Here is a 22,840-nt window from a genome sequence, read left to right on the forward strand (position 1 = left end):
GCCCACACTCATAATACACATACATACACTCAACTATTGTGACTGCTACATAGAGCTGGGACACACTTGGGCCCACACTCATAATACACATACATACACTCAACTATTGTGACTGCTATATAGAGCTGGGACACACTTGGGCCCACACTCATAATGCACCTACATACACTCAACTATTGTGACTGCTATGTAGAGCTGGGACACACTCGGGCCCACACTCATAATACACATACATACACTCAAATCTTGTGACTGCTACATAGAGCTGGGACACGCTTGGGCCCACACTCATAATGCACATACATACACTCAACTATTGTGACTGCTATATAGAGCTGGGACACGCTTGGGCCCACACTCATAATGCACATACATACACTCAACTATTGTGACTGCTATATAGAGCTGGGACACACTCGGGCCCACACTCATAATGCACATACATACACTCAACTATTGTGACTGCTATATAGAGCTGGGACACCCTTGGGCCCACACTCATAATGCACATACATACACTCAACTATTGTGACTGCTATATAGAGCTGGGACACCCTTGGGCCCACACTCATAATGCATATACATACACTCAACTATTATGACTGCTATATAGAGCTGGGACACACTGGGGCCCACACTCATAATGCACATACATACACTCAACTATTGTGACTGCTATATAGAGCTGGGACACGCTTGGGCCCACACTCATAATGCACCTACATACACTCAACTATTGTGACTGCTATATAGAACTGGGACACACTGGGGCCCACACTCTTAATGCACATACATACACTCAACTATTGTGACTGCTATATAGAGCTGGGACACACTTGGGCCCACACTCATAATGCACATACATACACTCAACTATTGTGACTGCTAGGTAGAGCTGGGACACACTTGGGCCCACACTCATAATGCACCTACATACACTCAACTATTGTGACTGCTATAGAGCTGGGACACACTCGGGCCCACACTCATAATGCACATACATACACTCAACTATTGTGATTGCTACATAGAGCTGGGACACACTCGGGCCCACACTCATAATGCACCTACATACACTCAACTATTGTGACTGCTATGTAGAGCTGGGACACACTCGGGCCCACACTCTTAATGCACATACATACACTCAACTATTGTGACTGCTATATAGAGCTGGAACACACTTGGGCCCACACTCATAATGCACATACATACACTCAACTATTGTGACTGCTACATAGAGCTGGGACACACTAGGGCCCACACTCATAATGCACCTACATACACTCAACTATTGTGACTGCTATGTAGAGCTGGGACACACTCGGGCCCACACTCTTAATGCACATACATACACTCAACTATTGTGACTGCTATATAGAGCTGGGACACGCTTGGGCCCACACTCATAATGCACATACATACACTCAACTATTGTGACTGCTATATAGAGCTGGGACACACTCGGGCCCACACTCATAATGCACATACATACACTCAACTATTGTGACTGCTATATAGAGCTGGGACACACTCGGGCCCACACTCATAATGCACATACATACACTCAACTATTGTGACTGCTGTGTAGAGCTGGGATTCACTCGGGCCCACACTCATAATGCACATACGTACACTCAACTATTGTGACTGCTATGTAGAGTTGGGACACACTTGGGCCCACATTCATAATGCACATACATACACTCAACTATTGTGACAGCTATATAGAGCTGGGACACACTCGGGCCCACACTCATAATGCACATACATACACTCAACTATTGTGACTGCTATGTAGAGCTGGGACACACTCGGGCCCACACTCATAATACACATACATACACTCAACTATTGTGACTGCTATATAGAGCTGGGACACACTCGGGCCCACACTCATAATGCATATACATACACTCAACTATTGTGACTGCTATATAGAGCTGGGACACACTGGGGCCCACACTCATAATGCACCTAAATACACTAATCTATTGTGACTGCTATGTAGAGCTGGGACACACTTGGGTCCACACTCATAATGCACATACATACACTCAACTATTGTGACTGCTATGTAGAGCTGGGACACACTTGGGCCCACACTCATAATGCACATACATACACTCAACTATTGTGACTGCTATCTAGAGCTGGGACACACTGGGGCCCACACTCATAATGCATATACATACACTCAACTATTGTGACTGCTATGTAGAGCTGGGACACACTCGGGCCCACACTCATAATGCACATACATACACTCAACTATTGTGACTGCTATATAGAGCTGGGACACACTCGGGCCCACACTCATAATGCACATACATACACTCAACTATTGTGACTGCTATATAGAGCTGGGACACACTCGGGCCCACACTCATAATGCACCTAAATACACTCAACTATTGTGACTGCTATGTAGAGCTGGGACACACTTGGGTCCACACTCATAATGCACATACATACACTCAACTATTGTGACTGCTATATAGAGCTGGGACACACTGGGGCCCACACTCTTCATGCACCTAAATACACTCAACTATTGTGACTGCTATGTAGAGCTGGGACACACTCGGGCCCACACTCATAATGCACATACATACACTCAACTATTGTGACTGCTATATAGAGCTGGGACACACTCGGGCCCACACTCATAATGCACATACATACACTCAACTATTGTGACTGCTATGTAGAGCTGGGACACACTCGGGCCCACACTCTTAATGCGCATACATACACTCAACTATTGTGACTGCTATATAGAGCTGGGACACACTCGGGCCCACACTCATAATGCACATACATACACTCAACTATTGTGACTGCTACATAGAGCTGGGACACACTCGGGCCCACACTCATAATGCACATACATACACTCAAATCTTGTGACTGCTATGTAGAGCTGGGACACGCTTGGGCCCACACTCATAATGCACATACATACACTCAACTATTGTGACTGCTATATAGAGCTCGGACACACTTGGGCCCACACTCATAATGCACCTACATACACTCAACTATTGTGACTGCTATATAGAGCTGGGACACACTCGAGCCCACATTCATAATGCACATATATACACTCAACTATTGTGACTGCAATATAGAGCTGGGAGACACTTGGGCCCACACTCATAATGCACATACATACACTCAACTATTGTGACTGCTATATAGAGCTGGGACACACTCGGGCCCACAATCATAATGCACATACATACACTCAACTATTGTGACTGCTATATAGAGCTGGGACACACTTGGGCCCACACTCATAATGCACATACATACACTCAACTATTATGACTGCTATATAGAGCTGGGACACACTCGGGCCCACACTCATAATGCACATACATACACTCAACTATTGTGACTGCTATATAGAGCTGGGACACACTCGGGCCCACACTCATAATGCACATACATACACTCAACTATTGTGACAGCTATATAGAGCTGGGACACACTCGGGCCCACACTCATAATGCACATACATACACTCAACTATTGTGACTGCTATGTAGAGCTGGGACACACTCGGGCCCACACTCATAATACACATACATACACTCAACTATTGTGACTGCTATATAGAGCTGGGACACACTCGGGCCCACACTCATAATGCATATACATACACTCAACTATTGTGACTGCTATATAGAGCTGGGACACACTGGGGCCCACACTCATAATGCACCTAAATACACTAATCTATTGTGACTGCTATGTAGAGCTGGGACACACTTGGGTCCACACTCATAATGCACATACATACACTCAACTATTGTGACTGCTATTTAGAGCTGGGACACACTTGGGCCCACACTCATAATGCACATACATACACTCAACTATTGTGACTGCTATCTAGAGCTGGGACACACTGGGGCCCACACTCATAATGCATATACATACACTCAACTATTGTGACTGCTATGTAGAGCTGGGACACACTCGGGCCCACACTCATAATGCACATACATACACTCAACTATTGTGACTGCTATATAGAGCTGGGACACACTCGGGCCCACACTCATAATGCACATACATACACTCAACTATTGTGACTGCTATATAGAGCTGGGACACACTCGGGCCCACACTCATAATGCACCTAAATACACTCAACTATTGTGACTGCTATGTAGAGCTGGGACACACTTGGGTCCACACTCATAATGCACATACATACACTCAACTATTGTGACTGCTATATAGAGCTGGGACACACTGGGGCCCACACTCTTCATGCACCTAAATACACTCAACTATTGTGACTGCTATGTAGAGCTGGGACACACTCGGGCCCACACTCATAATGCACATACATACACTCAACTATTGTGACTGCTATATAGAGCTGGGACACACTCGGGCCCACACTCATAATGCACATACATAGACTCAACTATTGTGACTGCTATGTAGAGCTGGGACACACTCGGGCCCACACTCTTAATGCGCATACATACACTCAACTATTGTGACTGCTATATAGAGCTGGGACACACTCGGGCCCACACTCATAATGCACATACATACACTCAACTATTGTGACTGCTACATAGAGCTGGGACACACTCGGGCCCACACTCATAATGCACATACATACACTCAAATCTTGTGACTGCTATGTAGAGCTGGGACACGCTTGGGCCCACACTCATAATGCACATACATACACTCAACTATTGTGACTGCTATATAGAGCTCGGACACACTTGGGCCCACACTCATAATGCACCTACATACACTCAACTATTGTGACTGCTATATAGAGCTGGGACACACTCGAGCCCACATTCATAATGCACATATATACACTCAACTATTGTGACTGCAATATAGAGCTGGGAGACACTTGGGCCCACACTCATAATGCACATACATACACTCAACTATTGTGACTGCTATATAGAGCTGGGACACACTCGGGCCCACAATCATAATGCACATACATACACTCAACTATTGTGACTGCTATATAGAGCTGGGACACACTTGGGCCCACACTCATAATGCATATACATACACTCAACTATTATGACTGCTATATAGAGCTGGGACACACTCGGGCCCACACTCATAATGCACATACATACACTCAACTATTATGACTGCTATATAGAGCTGGGACACACTCGGGCCCACACTCATAATGCACATACATACACTCAACTATTGTGACTGCTATATAGAGCTGGGACACACTTGGGCCCACACTCATAATGCACATACATACACTCAACTATTATGACTGCTATATAGAGCTGGGACACACTCGGGCCCACACTCATAATGCACATACATACACTCAACTATTATGACTGCTATATAGAGCTGGGACACACTTGGGCCCACACTTCTTATGCACCTACATACACTCAACTATTGTGACTGCTATGTGGAGTCTTTCACAAGCAGTTTCAAATAAAATATTCAATTATCATTTTACCGCATAAGCATGAATGTGTACTTTCTCAATGCAACAGATTCTTTCATTTGCTACACACAAACTTGTTTCTACGGTGACATCATTCTGCTAACCAGCCATGTATCAGTAAGACTGTACACATGATTACACTGATAGTTGTTACTTAGTGTGGCGATGCATTGTGGGTAACACATGATGATTATGCACTTAAAAGCAAGTGTGTTCAACAAGAGAACAATTTTTTTCACGATATGCATAGCCAACCTGCAGAACAGTTTATGTATGATAAGACCCATTTCATGCGAAAATGGGTTTACGCCATATGTGGATAGTGTACCTAAAGACTAGACTTCGCATGAGAACAGTCTGGACAGGTGCTTCCCAGTCAGTTAACTAGACCACAAAACCTTGCCTGTTTTTTATCATGGACAGCCTAGCTTCGAACCAGAAAAAGTAAATGTGTATGGCATAACACCCATTTTTGCATGATGTGGCTAAAATAACCCTTTATTTTCTACATATAATGCATTTTTGATGTTGCATGTTAGCTGTTTGAAATGCCTTATGAACATGCACCAACATTGTATGAAAGAAGATTTGTTACAGCTTTCATGATATAAAAATTAATTATGCATTAAATAAAGAAAGACCTAAATTGAATGAAACATAATAATTTGGGATGTCATTATATGTCACGACAGCAGAGTAAATGACCTCTTAGTGAAGACCAGAGGACACTGGGCAACTTATCTTCATTAAAATAAGAGTGACAGGTAACACACAGGTCATTCTTAATTAACTTGCTCACCTGCTGTTGACTAGAAATCTCTGTCTTTACTTTCTGTTCCAAAGATGACCTAAAAAAGAGAATGGAATGATTATTTATTATGTTATCATAAATAATCCTTGCTTATCCTTTTGTAAGATAAATCCAAATATATGCATGTCAAAAACCGGTCAAGTAAGTCATTTTTCAATAGACAGTAAAGGTCAATAAAAGCGGAGTGTGTTAATGGAATCTCAAATTACAATATGTACAAAATGCTTTCACAACAGATATCAAAACGAATAATAAATGGCCACTAACTATTTGGCTATAAAAGCATTTTAACCAAATGACCCTTTCTTCATTTATGTATATTTTTGAAAAAAGGAACGTTACTTTTGTAATGATTAACACGGAATGATACAAAAACACACATTCACAACTGCATAATGAAACATGCCTGCAAGTTTGAATGTTTCACGTTGAAAAGTGTTAAAAAAGCCCCTTCCCATTAGTTTGTGTTTAACACCGACTCAGAGTAACCATCAGATGGATGGACACACTGACAGACGCGCATGGTTATTCCTGTATGACTCTCTTAACCCATTTATGCCTAGTGGACTCTCCCATTCTTCTAAATTGGATCAATTTATTTCCAAAATTAGGGATTTCCAGTATATTTATTTCTATATTTAGAATATTTTTTACAGAAATTCCTTTAAGCAAACAGCGCAGACCCTGATGAGACGCCGCATCATGCAGCATCTCATCTGGGTCTAGGCTGTTTGCCAAGGCCTTTTTTCTAGACGCTAGGCATAAATGGGTTAACTTCCTTACGTATGAGGGGGGGGATATAAATAGTTATTAGAGCTAAGTCATATTCTACTACCAACAAGTTACATGTACAGCCTAAATAACATTTTGATATCACATATGCAATCAGCAGTGACACAACAGCAGAAAACCATACCTGTCATGGTCAGAATGACCTTCGTGATCTTCCGCTTCACTCTCTGACCCGCTACTGCTTCCACTGCCATCATCATCAACATCATCATCATCATCATCGCTGGCATCGCTGCTACTGCTGCTGGGGTCCTTGTCAGCAATTTCCTCCATGTTGCGGCTGGCCTGGGAGCTGCTGATGATGGGTACTGCTTCAGATGAGTGGGGCGCCTCAACCCGACCTGATTCTGATGTCTTGTTGAACAGATCTGAAAACAGACAGGGAAATACAGCTGGGCCGTCATAATAGAAAGCTTGTAGCTTCCATATAATGTGCCACCTTTGTATCACAATTGCGTATCAAGATTCTTTAATAATTGTGATTGTAATCGTATTTTTTAATACTTAATTGTAATCCTGAAGACATTATTATGATATAAAGAAGCAAATTCATTGAATTGATATCCCCCGCCAATATGCTTCTGGACACAAAAGTGTTATATTTGACACTAAAAAAAGAATTTTTTCAATATACAAAGGGCCATAACTCTGTTATTATCAGATGGTGTACAATGCCTTTTGGTGTGCATCATCCTATTATCCATATATATATACTCATACCAAGTTTCAATGAAATCCACCAAAGCACTTCCAAGATATGGCTCCGGACGGACAGACAGACGGACGGAAAACGGACGGAAGGACTGACAACGCAAAAACAATATCCCTCCGCCTATGGCAGGGGAAAACAAGTCAGACTGACAAGGGGTCTTTTGTGAGCCCTATCATATCATAGATATTATGACACTAAAATTTGTCATAGTATGTAAAAAGGTAGCATGTGGCATTGATGTTAAATGACACTTAGTACCTGTTTTGCACCAATGGGGCAGTGTCATAAGATGGGCTCTGCTTTAAAGAAAGGTCTAGGACTAGTTTGAGTGGGGTATTACAGGCCGTGTCTGCCTTGGGATGCAGTGAAATCTCATAGCAAAATACAGGCTTTATGAATCAAAGAAACACAAGTTGATAGAAAGAAATCTGTATTATGGTACTTGCTGTTTTTCAGACCCCGCTGTTTTTCAGATATTGTATTCCTATACTAGCAAGACTACTTTTTACAAAATAAGAAGCTGTCTTTACACTGCATAACCCACTGTATAGTATGACCATGGACAAGGGTGACATGTTCAGAATATAGAGGCGTGTGAGTGTGTACGATATAAAAGGAATATTACACCATTAGATTATTCCAAGAGTATTTATCAGATTCAGGACTTGCGCTATTTCCAATGCCACTCAAGGGTCCCTCTCTCAATGATACATCATAACACATGATACATACTCTTGGAACAATTGACTTGCATAGAGTTTCCTGACCCTTGTAGAAAGATTTCAAGCTAAATCAATCAGACAAAACTAACTTTAAATTGTATTTTTAATTTGTTTTGTCATGGAAATATGTGGGTCAAAGCAGAAACAGTTGTACTGGAAAACTGTGCAAATTGTTTTCCAATATTCAACCTACATTCAATACTGCTTGAAACAGTTGCAAGCAAGACCAATGACATTCCACAGAAAAAAAGCTTTTTATTTCCTGATTGTTTCCTGACTAGAGTGTCTTTTTTGCAAGATATTTATTGCCCGTTCAATCTACGGTTGTTGATATATAGTGGTCACAGTGTTAACTTAACCCATTTATGCCTAGCATCCTGAAAAAGGCTTTGGCAAACAGCGTAGACCCAGATGAGATGCCGCATAATGCGGCATTTCATCGGGGGTCTACACTGTTTGCTTAAACGAAATTCTGTAAGAAATATTCTAAAAATAGAAATACATATACCAGACAACCGTAATTTTGGAAATAACTTGATCCAATTTAGATGGATGGGAGAGTCCACGAGGCATAAAAGGGTTAAATAACGCCCTTTTTCTACCTTTGCAACCACCTATACTAAAACTCTATCATATTGTTTTCAAAATAAGAATATTTTCATTTATATCATCACAACAACTCTTAAATGTATATTGTGATTCTTAGATTGAGGATTTTCTCTCTCACATTCAATCACATAGAGAGACCAATTCCAAATTAATTCTTATCAGTAAGGAATGGTTACAAGAGAGGGCACACTGAAAATCAAAGTGGTTTTTAAGAACAGACAGGAGATTACAAATGCCTGGCAAAATAAGGATTCCATGTAGGAAGTGGTAAAATACAAGACAGAACCTGATGTAAGATTGGTGTTGCTTTCCATTACACTTGACTCATGGAACTCTAGCCTATAGACATGTTCATAAACAAGAGATGTGTTTGTCAGAAACACAATGCCCCCTACTGCGCCGCTTTGAATTAAAAAAAAAAAATGTTTTTTATTATATCCCTTTAAAAATGTTTACTTCCCTTGTGAAAATGATCTGTACCTGCCAAATGATATAAAATATAAATTATCTCTCTTTAAAGTGTGTAACTTCCCTTAGATTTTGATTTTTGACCTTTGACCTTGAAGGATGACCTTGACCTTTCACCACTCAAAATCTGCAGCTCCATGAGATACACAAGCATGCCAAATATCAAGTTGCTATCTTCAATATTGCAAAAGTTATGGCCAATGTTCCAGTTTGGGACAGACGGATTGACTGACTGAATGACAGACTGATGGACAGACTGACATACAGGTCAACTGCTATACACTTCCCTACCGCGGGCATTAAAAACTCAGTGACTTAATGGGAGCCTTTTTCTAGGAAAACAGGGCTTAATGCATGTGTAAAGTATTGCCCATATTAGCCTGTGCTTTCCTCCATCGGGGACGACACTCCGCTTTTATGGGACTTTTCGATTAATAGAAGTCTCTTCTAAACAGTTTAAGCTGAAAATATTGTCCCTGATAAACATGTGCTGACTTCACAAGTTAACCCTTTCAGTGCGGGAACCGAATTTTGAAGGCCTTGGCAAACAGTTTGGATCCAGATGAGACGCCACAGAACGTGGCGTCTCATCAGGATCCAAACTGTTTGCTATTCTGATAATATTCTTTGAAAAAAATCGAAGAAAATGCTAATTTTAGAAATTCAGCAACGACATTTTAGCAGACGACAAATTTCCCAGCATGCAAAGGGTTAATCTAGAACAAAACTTTATGGCATGCATTGAGCCCAGTTGACCCAGAAAGTGGCTCATACTATGATCTTGGTAGCCGTAAATCAATCAGCATCAGCTTTCATAGAGTTCACCTTATAGGTAAGTGAGATGCTGATGACATGTTCATACTGGAGAATTTGAGCCATTTCCAATATGATTCAAGCTTACAGAACACAACCATTCAGAAAAGAACTACATTTCAATTACATGATTGGGTTGGTATAGAAAGAATTGGAAACATTTCCGAGAGGATTTCCGCTTCACACCCACTAGTGGCTGACACAAGTGCTGACAGCTGGAATGGTGGGTAGGATATACTAACTTCTGTGTGTGTGTGTAACCAGAGAAATACCAGAGCTGTGCAGTAGTTCCTGACACCATGACACAAACTGTTAACTGTTCTGAAGACATTAGGAGATATGCATAGAGTAACAAAAAAAGAACAAGTATTTCTGGCGGAGTAATAACTTGTAATGATCACAGGTGGCAGTAATAGCACTAGTACAGCATGCTTTCTCAATGAAAGCTGACAAAAATACCTGGCAACTCAATACACATGATTAAGCGAAATCACCAACATAAGTAATAAATGCTACATCTATTGCAAGATATATACATAGTATCATTCAGAAAGAAATGGCTTTGGGATGCAGTTACATTCCAACCTGCCTTTAAACTATGATTGTCTATGCATTGTTACATGAGTGCAGTATACAGAAATCCCCAGTACATTTGCCACTAGTCTTATCTATGTTACCTCACATTATTACTTTAAATGTGTCTGCACTGTTGATAATCAATCATATATTCAACTAAATGGATAATAACAAAGGAGCCAGCCAAATGTGATACATCACAGTAACATCATCCCATTATGCAACTGTCGCAATCTATGCCCTATGTTCAACACAATAATACATTTAAACAAATGATCCAGAGTTTTTGAAAACATTTAAAAGCTAACTGTTTAGAAAGCAAACAGCAAAAAATAAACAATCCTGTAGTTGCTATCAAATTATTACTTACGGCTGATATAGACTACTAAATAATAAATAATGAGTTAAATTGTACATTTTAAACATATCAAAGCACATCATGAATGGAGCTCTGGAACGTTACTTCATAAGTATCAAAGTGAAAATGGCTTTTGCAACCAGCATAAAACCAGAACAACCTGCAAGTAACTTGCAGTCTGTTCAGGTTGTATGCTGTTTGCTGCTCATCAGTATCTTAGGGTTTGAAATGAAGCCTTTAAAACTTGAATCGAGTAAGAAAGGTATTTAATTTTACTTTCTAAGGGACCACAAATCCGTCAAAATACGTATCAAAATGGTAAAGGGTTAAATAAAATATTGTCGAGCATCTGTTTCCTCTGACTGAAGCCATTTATGTAAAATAACATGATTAGTCCAAAGGCAGGGCAAAATCCTTATTCTTCATAATTATGAAGTTCTCAATTTCAAAGGAGTAAGAGATTAATGTTCATGTACCAACCTCATTATTCAATAAAAACAAAAATTGCCACATTACTTAAATAAACGCGTAAATAGCCTCCTTTCTATAAATAAATAGTAATGGGCTATAAAGTATTGCAAACATGTTTGAATAATCATAATGATAATTTAACAAATAACACCACTTAACATAACATTGCGAGATAAAAAGGCTATTTTGCAAAGCAAGGGAGGCAAATGTATCATTAGTGGTAACTACAGGGTTCTGTTTTCTTGTTCAACTTATATTGACCTTGAATGGCAGTGCTAATGTGAACAGCCGGATAAATACAACATACGTTGGTAAACCAATGAACTACGTCAAACAGAAAATAAGCCAACCAGTTAGCTACGTCAAACAGTAAATAACCCAATGATAAACAAGAGACAGACACTTAAATAATTATATGGTTTACTACGACAATCATTGAGTTATGCATAGGAAGGCAGCCAAAAGAGATTTATTATCAAAATATTACCAATGTAACATTGCTTTATTTATAGGAACCTAGATGTTGATTTAATTCATGTGTCAGGTGCTTAAAGGGGCAATATGATCAGTGAAACAAATATTTTATAATATAATGAATAAAGGTTACATAAGTAGCTGTTACTTACTAACAACATGCACTGTGATATTTTAGAACCAACATAATACTTTTCACATTTCTTTGAGTTTCAATGTAAACAAAAACACAATACCATGCAATGCATTTTTTAATCTGTTGTTCACTTAAACTGCTTAGTCTTGATCTATTTATAATTAATAGAGCTCTCAGAAAAGCCATCAGTACCTTAGTTACCTATCAATAGTGCTTTAGTTGCAATTATGTAATTTTAACTTGAATGCAAGAAGCTGTTTAGTTCAAAACCTATTTATTTTATCTCGATTGCATCAAAAGCCTCAGGCTTATTAAAGCTCTCAAGTCCGTTTCCTGGGACTTAAACCAGTACTAGGTGTCTTTAAGGGAGATCTATAGAACACTCGCACCGTGGGGATCGAACCCATGACCTCCCTGTCGCTAGGCGGACATCTTATCCTAGCTGAAATAATTCGCGTTCAGAATAAATCTTAACGCTGAAACTCTGGTCTGTAAAAACCATAACGAAAAATAAATACAATAATATTATGGGAATTAAAGTATTTTCAAGTGTATATATCTAAAATCTATCCGTTGTTTGACAAATATGAACCAAGATCACAAAAATTACCTTTATTTTATTCGAAATTATAGACATTGAACGATCATTTTCTCAAAGGCATCCATTTTGGCATTGTTGTTGTTGTTCTTATTTCGTACCATAGCTATTTCGTACCTATTACTTTTGGGGTATTTCGTTACTGTCGATTCAAATATTTTGAGTTATAATAGTTATAATTTTTCTTTTGCTTCTTCTTCTTCTTATGATTATTATTTCTAATTTCATTTCTTACTGTTTTGTGCATATTGCACACTTTGTTTGTTCGAACTCAGTTACAAACATAGTTGAATTTAACCTCCACCAAGGGAGATAACATGAACATTTACTATACAGGATTTATATTGGATGAAACAAACTCGAAATATAGTTTATTAACAGGTTAATTTCGATATATTTTGCTCATTATATACTATTTAGGCAACGTTTTTTCATAATAGTCACAAATATGTGTGTATTTAAATTCAGGAGTGATGCGACCGAAATTTGTGTCGGAACTCTCGCTATTAAAAAGATAGAGTGGACTATTGACGCCAAGAGTCTGCCAAAACAAAAATCATCAAAAGACTATATGGCGACAATTTATATTGACTAATCTTATCCATAACCCACAGCGACCACCAACAGAAGCCGTTACTGATAGTATATCTCTTAACATGTGCATATTTTGGCAAAAGGGTACAATAAGAAGTCCCAATTGCATTTTTAAGAAAAACGCAGTAAAAAGGCCATGAAATGTTGACAATATATGGGCTATAAACTTGCAGATAATAATTTTGTAAAAGTTTTATTAAAATCGTACGGGAAGTTGCACACTGTCATTTTTTTATAGAATATAATAGAGAATAGTTTTCAACCTGGCAACTGACCTAACACTGTGTATCTGTTAAATGATGGCTGTCAACTCGTCACTTCTGTTTGTGTTATTTTAAAGGATTAACAAAAAATATCTTAAAGAAGAAACACGAGGCATTTACCGCATATAAAAGATGGTTTGAAAATAAATATCTTGTCATCCCCAAGATCAATTTAACATGAGGCACTTTTGCTCAAACATAACATAATTTTATATCTGTTTTTTTCTGTTCAGAATTTCTAGTGCCAAAGCTGCTGCGATATTTCCCCCCAAAAATAAGACTGGGCCCTGTGCCCCAAAGCTAAGTCCCTAAAATACAAAAAAGCCTAATTTTGAAAGCATTTGCAAACTTTAATAATTTCTCACCTTTGCTGACAACCTGATCATTTGATTCGAGGAGGTTCTGTAAAGAGAAAACAAATTCATGCAAGCATCTATCCCTAACAGTGATATGCTTAAAAAAATAAGTTGTATTTTCAGAGTTACATTCATTGGTAAAAAATATGGAGCCTTAAAAGGAATGAATGGTGAGTTGCTAATATTGTAAACTTGGAGACTTGATTTCCCAAAAAGCTAAATGCTATTAAACCATACTGAGCTTAACTTTAAATTTAAATCCACTTGTTCAGTCGGACGATTGCCCTAAAAGTGTATTTGTCCTCGCTAAAAAACTACTTGTACGGACTTTAAAATATTACTTAATATACTATGTCAGTTTAGTAAATTTTGCAACATATATCTTAAGAAAAATGTCTCACAAGTGTACCAGATAAATCAATTATAAAAATACTAGGAGTATTGACCCTAAATCTTTCAATATAGTAAACACAAATCAATGATGCATAATTACAGAGATTGTAAACCTATTTATTTACTCTTTAATAGCTTATAATAATGTTAAAATTGCTACTCGATAAGAGCAATAATAGTTTACCACACATTTATTGCGCAAACCACCACATTCATTCATAAACAAATAAAACTAAAAAGAACATTGGAAAAAGAATCAATGGTTTATTATTAATGTATACAAAACATCTGATGTAAATAAACCGTATGACATAATGATGTCATTAAATAAATTTCAAGGGAATTTAGAGCTACAGTAATTGTGTGGTGATTTGAAATACAAGTATACAATATCTCCCTTGTCAAAGCTTTTAATTAGAATACCTTACGGTTTTGAATTAAGCATAAAAAGTCCAGGAAAGACATTCCACCTGAATAACTGGATATTTAAACTAATATCTTGCTGTTTATTAGGTAAAAAAATACCTCAATCTTTCTTTACCTGTTCAGTCCGACATACAGATTCTGTCCACTTGTCCAGATCTATATTTTGCTTATCCCAGACAATTGGACAAATGTTTATGTCGAGCTCTGCCATAGAACATTCATATAGTAAACAAAATCAAAACATTGCCCTTTTTAATTAGTCCCGAAATCTTGAAAGACACATGGTAAGCATTTTACAATTTTTATGAAAACTCTTGTTCATAATGGTAGCCATTGTATTCGAGTAATCATAACTTATCATTTAACTTGCCGCCAAATGCACAAAATCTTTTCCTTGGTAAAAAAACTTGAAACAGCAACATTTCACTAAAAACAAACATGGATACTAAGATGGTACAAGGATACATAAGCTGTTTTTGCAGTCCACATCTCCGATTTATTTTAATTAATTTATGTGGGTATGTTGGTGAATATCAAGAAATGACGGCTAATGCTCATATATTCCGGCAACGAAACCATCATAATAACTGATAAGGCTTGGTTTTCCTGTTCGACGTGTCACTCAAAATCTGTTCTAACACGAACAGTGTATGTCCTTCAGTCACTTACCTTGAAGGGAAACTTGATTGTCTTCCCATCTTTGAAGGGAGTATTTATGGCAGTGACAGGCTGGGGAAGATCAAACTCCTGGCAACACACAGAAAAACCAAGGTCAGAAACCAATAGACTATTCACAAAGCTTCTTAAAGAAAAATGCTTACAATTCAAAAGGTAATGTCTCTTGCAAAGACGTGACAAGGTAATTCATAGATAGCAAAAAATATTAAATTTTTCATTAATTGAATAATAAGAATTATTAAAATATTGGTTTTGCTCTTTGGATACCTGTTTGTTATTGTGCAGTTGTTTTAACTAGGGTGTAAAGTAAAGAAGTTGTAACTATTATTCACTATTACCAACACACAATGCTGCCATTTGATCTCAAGAACCCTGGATAGGCAGCAAATCCACCTATTGCTGTGGGGCCAGTTTTGACCCCACCCACAGATTTTGAACAAATGAGCTTAATACAAAACCTCTGGGCATTGCGGTTTTAAAGATCTCTTTAAATTGTACTATGGACATATATGGGAAATTTGGAAGAAACTTAGTAGATAAGCATCGCATCATGTTACATGTAAAATACCAAACCTCTTTGCCTGAGTTATTTTTAGTTTTAACTTTACTATATACATTGTACATATTACGGAAAACAACCCCAGGGTCATTTGAACAAAATTGGTAGGGAGCCACCATAGAATGCCACATTGTACATTTTAACTCTTTCAGTGATGGGACCAAAGGCCTTTGCAAACAGTTTTGATCCAGATGGGACGCCACAGAACGTGGCTTCTCATCAGGATCCAAACTGTTTGCTATTCTGATAGTATTCTTAGAAAAAAATGGAAGAAAATGCTTATTTTAGAAATTCAGCAGACGACATTTTAGCAGACAACAAATTTCCCAACATGCAAAGGGTTAGACCTCCGATCCTCGTCTTTCAAGAGAGGATTTTTAAGTTACCTTTTGCTATGTAAGTATATATGAATCATGTGACCACCGGGTCGTCTCCATTTTTGACCCCATTTTGGAACATGACTTAAACAAACTTAATAAAGGACAACTAGAGGATGTTGCACCCTTGTTGTTTCAGATTTATTATGTTTCCACTTACTATATCTATTTTAAGTGCCCTCCATATGCAATGGAGCAGAACAATTTAAATAATTTGGAAAGAAGGTCATCCATAGATCATTCCTGTGAAGTTACAATTAAAGTTACAATTAAATCTGCCAGCCAGTTCAGGATGGGCAATTGTTAGAAGAAAATTAAGGGATTCACTAACGCAAGGACAATTGACAACACAATTCCAAACAAGAAACCGTCGGAGACGGGTGATGCTCCCCAAAGTTTTTTTTTGTCACAATATTGCACTATATATTCAGATAAAAGGAAACGTCTTGAGGGCACAGTAGTTGGAGGGACAAGAATTTTTTTATAGCAAATTACAAAGGGCCATAACTCTGTGAAAAATCATCCGACCAGAACCCGCTGATAATATGCACATCTCTTGGTAGTGAAGCTTCCCATAAAGTTTCATTAAATTCCGGTCATTAGTTGCTGAGAAATAGCCCGGACAAAAATTGTGCACAGACAGACACACACACGGACAGACGAAGCGGTCACTATATGCTCCCCCCAAAATAAATTTTGGGGGAGCATAAAAAGCCACTAAAAGCTCTCATTGAGCTCAGATGAGGGCATATTTGAGATCAATTAAAAAAGTAACAATTGTCCTTGTTTGTTAATATTTGTCAGATCTGTTTGCATGAAGGGCCCAAGTTGGGTATTAATATCTCATACTTCCTGAAAATATACAATTGCAAAACAACATATTACATGTACTCTGTTATCATTTGCAATATTTCTTTGCCAAAAAGTCCCGGGATTTTCAGGGTTCCCGCTGTCGATCACCATTGGCGCCAATTGCGACAAAATAAAAAATCTGGCGACAAAATTTCGTAAATGGCGATTTTAAAAAAATCGGCATTTTTCTGCGTTCATATTTTCTTAAAATGACAAAAGACGCTGTGTTTACCAGCCGCTTTACGGCAGTCGTAATACTATATATTTCCATGGTGTAAGCGATACAGCTGTAATCAATGGAGCGTGGTGCTGACTGCCGACTACCGCAAAGTGGAATGTTATGGTGATAATTGCGATTATCTGGGGTGTTGTTGCAAGTTATCTTAATTGGTCGGCAGTTTTATTGCTTCAGAGATAAGGCAATATTGAAATATACCGACTTTGCGCTTAAATGTGAAGTGTTTGTCACAGTGTTCGAAGCAGATTCAAGACCGTTAAATTGACAACAATGACAATCAAAAGGTAAGTATCGATTGTTTTTAGAAAAATCGGTGTAATTATAGAAAATAGTAAAACATTTTACATCTATTGGTTCTATTTAAACGGTGACATATTGCTGTTTCACTCGTCAAAATGGCAAGTTCAGAGTGTAAAACGACTTTTAGAAAGTGAACATTAGATGCTGCTTATTTTGAGACTCATTCAAAATGCAAACGTTCCCACCGCTATTGTTCACCAGCTAACAAACAAAAACCAAACAAAGACAGTTGTTTATCAGAATTTCATTTCCTTCAATATGATTTCCAATACATAATCTATGCTGTGTGAACTCTTTATATCCTCAACACTTATCAATTCATTCACTACCAGATGTACCTTAAAAAAAAAGGTAAACATAGTTTAGCACATGGAAATCAATTTGACATTTGATATACACAAATGCTTATTTTATTTGACGGTTGTGTTAAGGGCTCTATGTAGTAGATCATATGCTAGCACTCATTTATATTATTTATATACTTCACATTCATTGATTATTATTAGTATTATATTAATATTATATTTCCCTTTTTGTATTTTCAGAATACCACAAAGCTTCTGAAGCACCAAAACTGTGGCAACATATTCAGGCTGCTAAGAAGGTGTCAATCAACAAGAGTTACAACTGATTGAATGTGCCTTTATTTAATTAACAATGTTAAATGTGTTGTTATTATTAATACTACTGTTATTAAATCAATTCCTTTAACATACTGTAAATGCTCAGTTTTTGTTTGTATTATAATAACATGATCTTCATTGCCCAAATGTAGCCCCAGTGTGGCAACAACTTTTTAAATTTGGCGAAAGTAAGTGGCGACAACTTTTGAAAGCCCAGAGGGAACCCTGATTTTAGTTTTTATAGACGCAATCTAGACTGGCATGTCTAAAATGTCACAAGTATCACATTTATGCATAAATACAATGTTTTTACATGTTTTCAAATTACAAAAAAAAAATCTTTCCTTTTTGTGAGTTTAAAATGTATGTCAATTTCTATTGATCATTAAGAAAACAGTATGAATGTTCATTACCTTTGCGGCTCAAAATTACAAATACTTTCTTTGGATATAGTTCAGGAGTTCCAACAAAAGATTTCAAATTTATGTGTTTTTTGTTAAAAAAAACAATACATCTTACTGTATATTTGTTTTATCAACATTATCTTAAGACTGTATCAGTCCAATCAATATAATAATATGGACAGTTATGGTACATGTTTGTTAATCTCAAGTGTCCATACACATTCATATATGACAAGAGAATTGAGTGCAGTGGCAATCATCACAAGCCAAACAATTTGTAAAACATGTTAAACATATTTTTTGCTGTTGCTGCAGGAAAATTGATTGAAAACAGCTTTGTTGACATGTTGGTGCAGCAATGTTGTAATGTCACATCATAGCCCTAACATTGAAAGCAATTCAAGCAAATTATTAGAGTTTAAAGATGTGAAAGCTCCAATTAAGCAAGATCTATAATGTTAAGAACATTATTCACCATATTAAGCTCTAATTCTGATGATAATAAAGTGAATCTTTCTGATGAAAGGTATTTTTTGCCACAAAGTATTTGTTACAGTTTTTGAGCATTATAATGTAAAATGTAAATCCCAAACATATTCAGAATGTACATGTATAACAACAAAGTAAATTACAGTTTACACACTGTGAGCATTAAGTGAAATAAAATTTGACAAATAAATATTCTATTTGACATCCAGTGATTTATACATCTATGCATACAATCAAAATGCCAAATGCAATGACAAATCTGACTTGTATAAGTTAAAGTGTCAAAATGTCAAAAATTACGGCCATGTACAATTTATTAACCAAAACTCAGAGATCATGTGCATGAAAACTTACCAAATTTAATGACCAAAGGTCTGTAGCTAACAATCCATGCAAGTTTGAATGTAGTATTTTGAATAATGTGAGGAAACTTTTCATGACAATTGGACGAAGGGTCAGACAATTGTCCATGAAGATTCCAGTAAAACCCCTTTTCTTAATAAGGGGGGAGTATAATGAAAGTTACAAATTGACCTTGAACACAAATGTGCTTGTCTTAGGCAATGTGTCATTCAGCAAATTAACTTGCTAATTCAATAACCACTGTAGCACATTAGCATTACAAAAATTCAAGAAGTTTTCATACCTGAAAAATGTCTTCAACAGTCTGAAAATTAAGAAAATATAAATTATTACACATTTTATAAAAACTATCAATGCTCACATAGTCCTAGACACACAGTCAAGACAGAATATGAACTTACATAATCGCAAAAAGAAAACTAGGCCATGACGACTCTGAAGTGCTAACACCAATTATTGAAGATTTGACCTGGTTTAAAAGTCATAGCTTCTTTGGCTGATTTATGCTACCGTAAATACACGAATATAATACGCACCTTTTTACCTGCCGAATTTTTCTTCAATTACGGGGGGTGTATTATATACGAATGTAGAGCAGAACATAATTTTTCCTGTGAACATTTTCAACTTAATCGTTGTTATTCGCTGCGTGTCAGCCACTTTGAATTACACCATTACATCAAAGGGGGGCAACTGTGCTAACGGTAATTGTCATGGCTACACCGTATATTACCATACATGCTAAATAAAACAACCATCAGTAATATAGATATTTAATAATAAAACTTATTATTTTATTATTATAATTAGCATAATTAGTATTGTTCTGAATGTTGTCAAATGGAATTAATGTTATAAAAAAAACAGCGTCTCTGTTTCTTTCTTTTGCAATTATGACTGCTTGACCGGGGTGTCAGCAGCTGGGAGCCTGGCCCATGTGTTATCGGTAAAGGTGTTGAGCAGGGCCATTGCTTGTCAGCGAGACGCGTTTCAAGGTGTTGATAAAAGGGGCCAGATTTAGATTAATATAAACAATAGACAGAGATATTTATTATGCAACTGTCATGACAACAGCCCAATAACACATCGCGATCAATATACCAAATTGATGTGCTATTTTTACAACACAAATATACATTGACACGTTTTTTCGGAAATGACAGCGTCATAGCCGATTTTGGAAACTGATTGTTTTAATGCGTAATATACTCTGATTTTCAATTTTTACTGATAAATTTAAACCAAACTCAGGGGTGCGTATTGTACACAAGGGCGTATTATATTCGTGTATTTACGGTAATTATCCCAATTTTACATGTATATAGGTCATATTCCCAAATGATGAGAAAAGCCCCGTTAGTTTTTGACTAGATTAAAACTTGGACTAGATATTGTCAAGATACAATGTAAACATTCAGATAAAGTTTTATCACGATTCATAAATGTTCTAAAGTGGTAGTATTTTTTTCTAAGATGTAACATGGTGACCTAGTTTTTGAACACATATGACCCAGATCGGAACTCACCCTACATATTGTGAAGATAAACATTTTGGAGCAGATTTCATCCAGATTGAGCCTTAAATTTGGCCTCTAGAAATCTAACAATTTTTTTTTAAGTTTTGACATGGTGATATTGTTTTGGGACATACAGTACAGCCAACGCGGAACAAACATTATCCTCGCTCACGACGCCACGGCCAGAAAATTAGTACTCGGCGGCCGCGTTGTGTATTCACACAGCGTATCTCCGGCACGCGGCATCGATCTGCGCAACAACGCCGAGTCTGTATTAACCTCGCATACTTTCGCGGCATAAATCCACCACAAACGTACGCGGCGGATCGAATGCAAAGATATACCCCTACATGAACATTTGTGCAGCGTCGAAACCTAGATTTACGCTACTTTCATAGTTATTATTTTCACATTTTAATAAGCGGATATGATTTTTATATGTCGCTTTACAGACTATTTATATAATATCACGTCCTCAAATATATTCGACACGTAATGCGCCGTAACAAATTATCGTTGAATTAATTACGCACAACTGTCCTTTGTCTCTATAAAAAGCACGCGAAAATTATGCAGACATGTAGAACGTCGCATGGAAAGTGTGGGTGTATTTTGTGTTGTATAAAAACATGGACATCACGTCAGGTTATTTACGCGTGTTCAGTGGAAAAAAAAACGCCCGATTGGACGTTATTTCATCACATCTTTAAATAGAAACAAATGCCAAAATTTATTTGACATTAAAGAAAAATGGTGTATGTTTGTATTTCTTGAAATTCATGAGAACTTTTATCGTAAATATTTACCAGAATTTGCTTTTAAACTGGAATATACGGGACAATGGTAATGAGTAGCAACGGGAAAAATAGTAAGTATGCAGTAATAGAGAAAAATGGCGTATGTTTGTATTTCTTGAAATTCATGAGAACTTTAAGCGTAAATATTTACCAGAATTTGCTTTTAAACTGGAATATACGGGACAATGGTAATGAGTAGCAACGGGAAAAATAGTAAGTATGCAGTAATAGATACATTAAATTAATTATGATTTTAGATATTATTATAATTATTCTTTAAAAAAAATTTGACTCAACATTTTTATATGATTTTTATTTTATGATGTGCATAGACTTGGCGTCATGTCGCGGATCGCTACTTGCCTCGGCGGACAGATGCGAAGCATCACGGCGAAATGCAATGTGCCGCCGCATACTGACGCGGCTTCAACGGCTGACTCTGAATTGATTCGTTGCGCCTTGACGCCGCGGATCGCGAAATACGATTGTTCCGCGTTGGCTGTACTGTAGTGACCCAGATTAGAACTTGGCCTTAATATTGTCAATATATAACATTCTGATCTTTTCATACCTAATTGTGGCCTTTTAATTTTAA

General features: G+C 37.4%; 1 protein-coding gene across 1 annotated transcript in view; it reads right to left on the bottom strand.

Annotated features, from left to right (window-relative positions):
- Positions 1 to 22,840, bottom strand: part of LOC127858933 (AF4/FMR2 family member 1-like) — a 191,856-nt gene that overhangs the window by 133,457 nt on the left and 35,559 nt on the right. The window contains exons 4-8 of the mRNA XM_052396276.1: positions 20,215 to 20,235; positions 15,718 to 15,795; positions 14,239 to 14,275; positions 7,204 to 7,447; positions 6,276 to 6,324 (exon numbers count right to left, since the gene is read on the bottom strand). Of these exons, the coding sequence (XP_052252236.1) occupies positions 6,276 to 6,324; positions 7,204 to 7,447; positions 14,239 to 14,275; positions 15,718 to 15,795; positions 20,215 to 20,235 (429 nt within the window). The remainder of the gene's footprint in view (positions 1 to 6,275; positions 6,325 to 7,203; positions 7,448 to 14,238; positions 14,276 to 15,717; positions 15,796 to 20,214; positions 20,236 to 22,840) is intronic.

This window comes from Dreissena polymorpha, chromosome 14, assembly GCF_020536995.1.
Source record: "Dreissena polymorpha isolate Duluth1 chromosome 14, UMN_Dpol_1.0, whole genome shotgun sequence".
Taxonomy (NCBI): Eukaryota; Metazoa; Mollusca; class Bivalvia; order Myida; family Dreissenidae; genus Dreissena; species Dreissena polymorpha.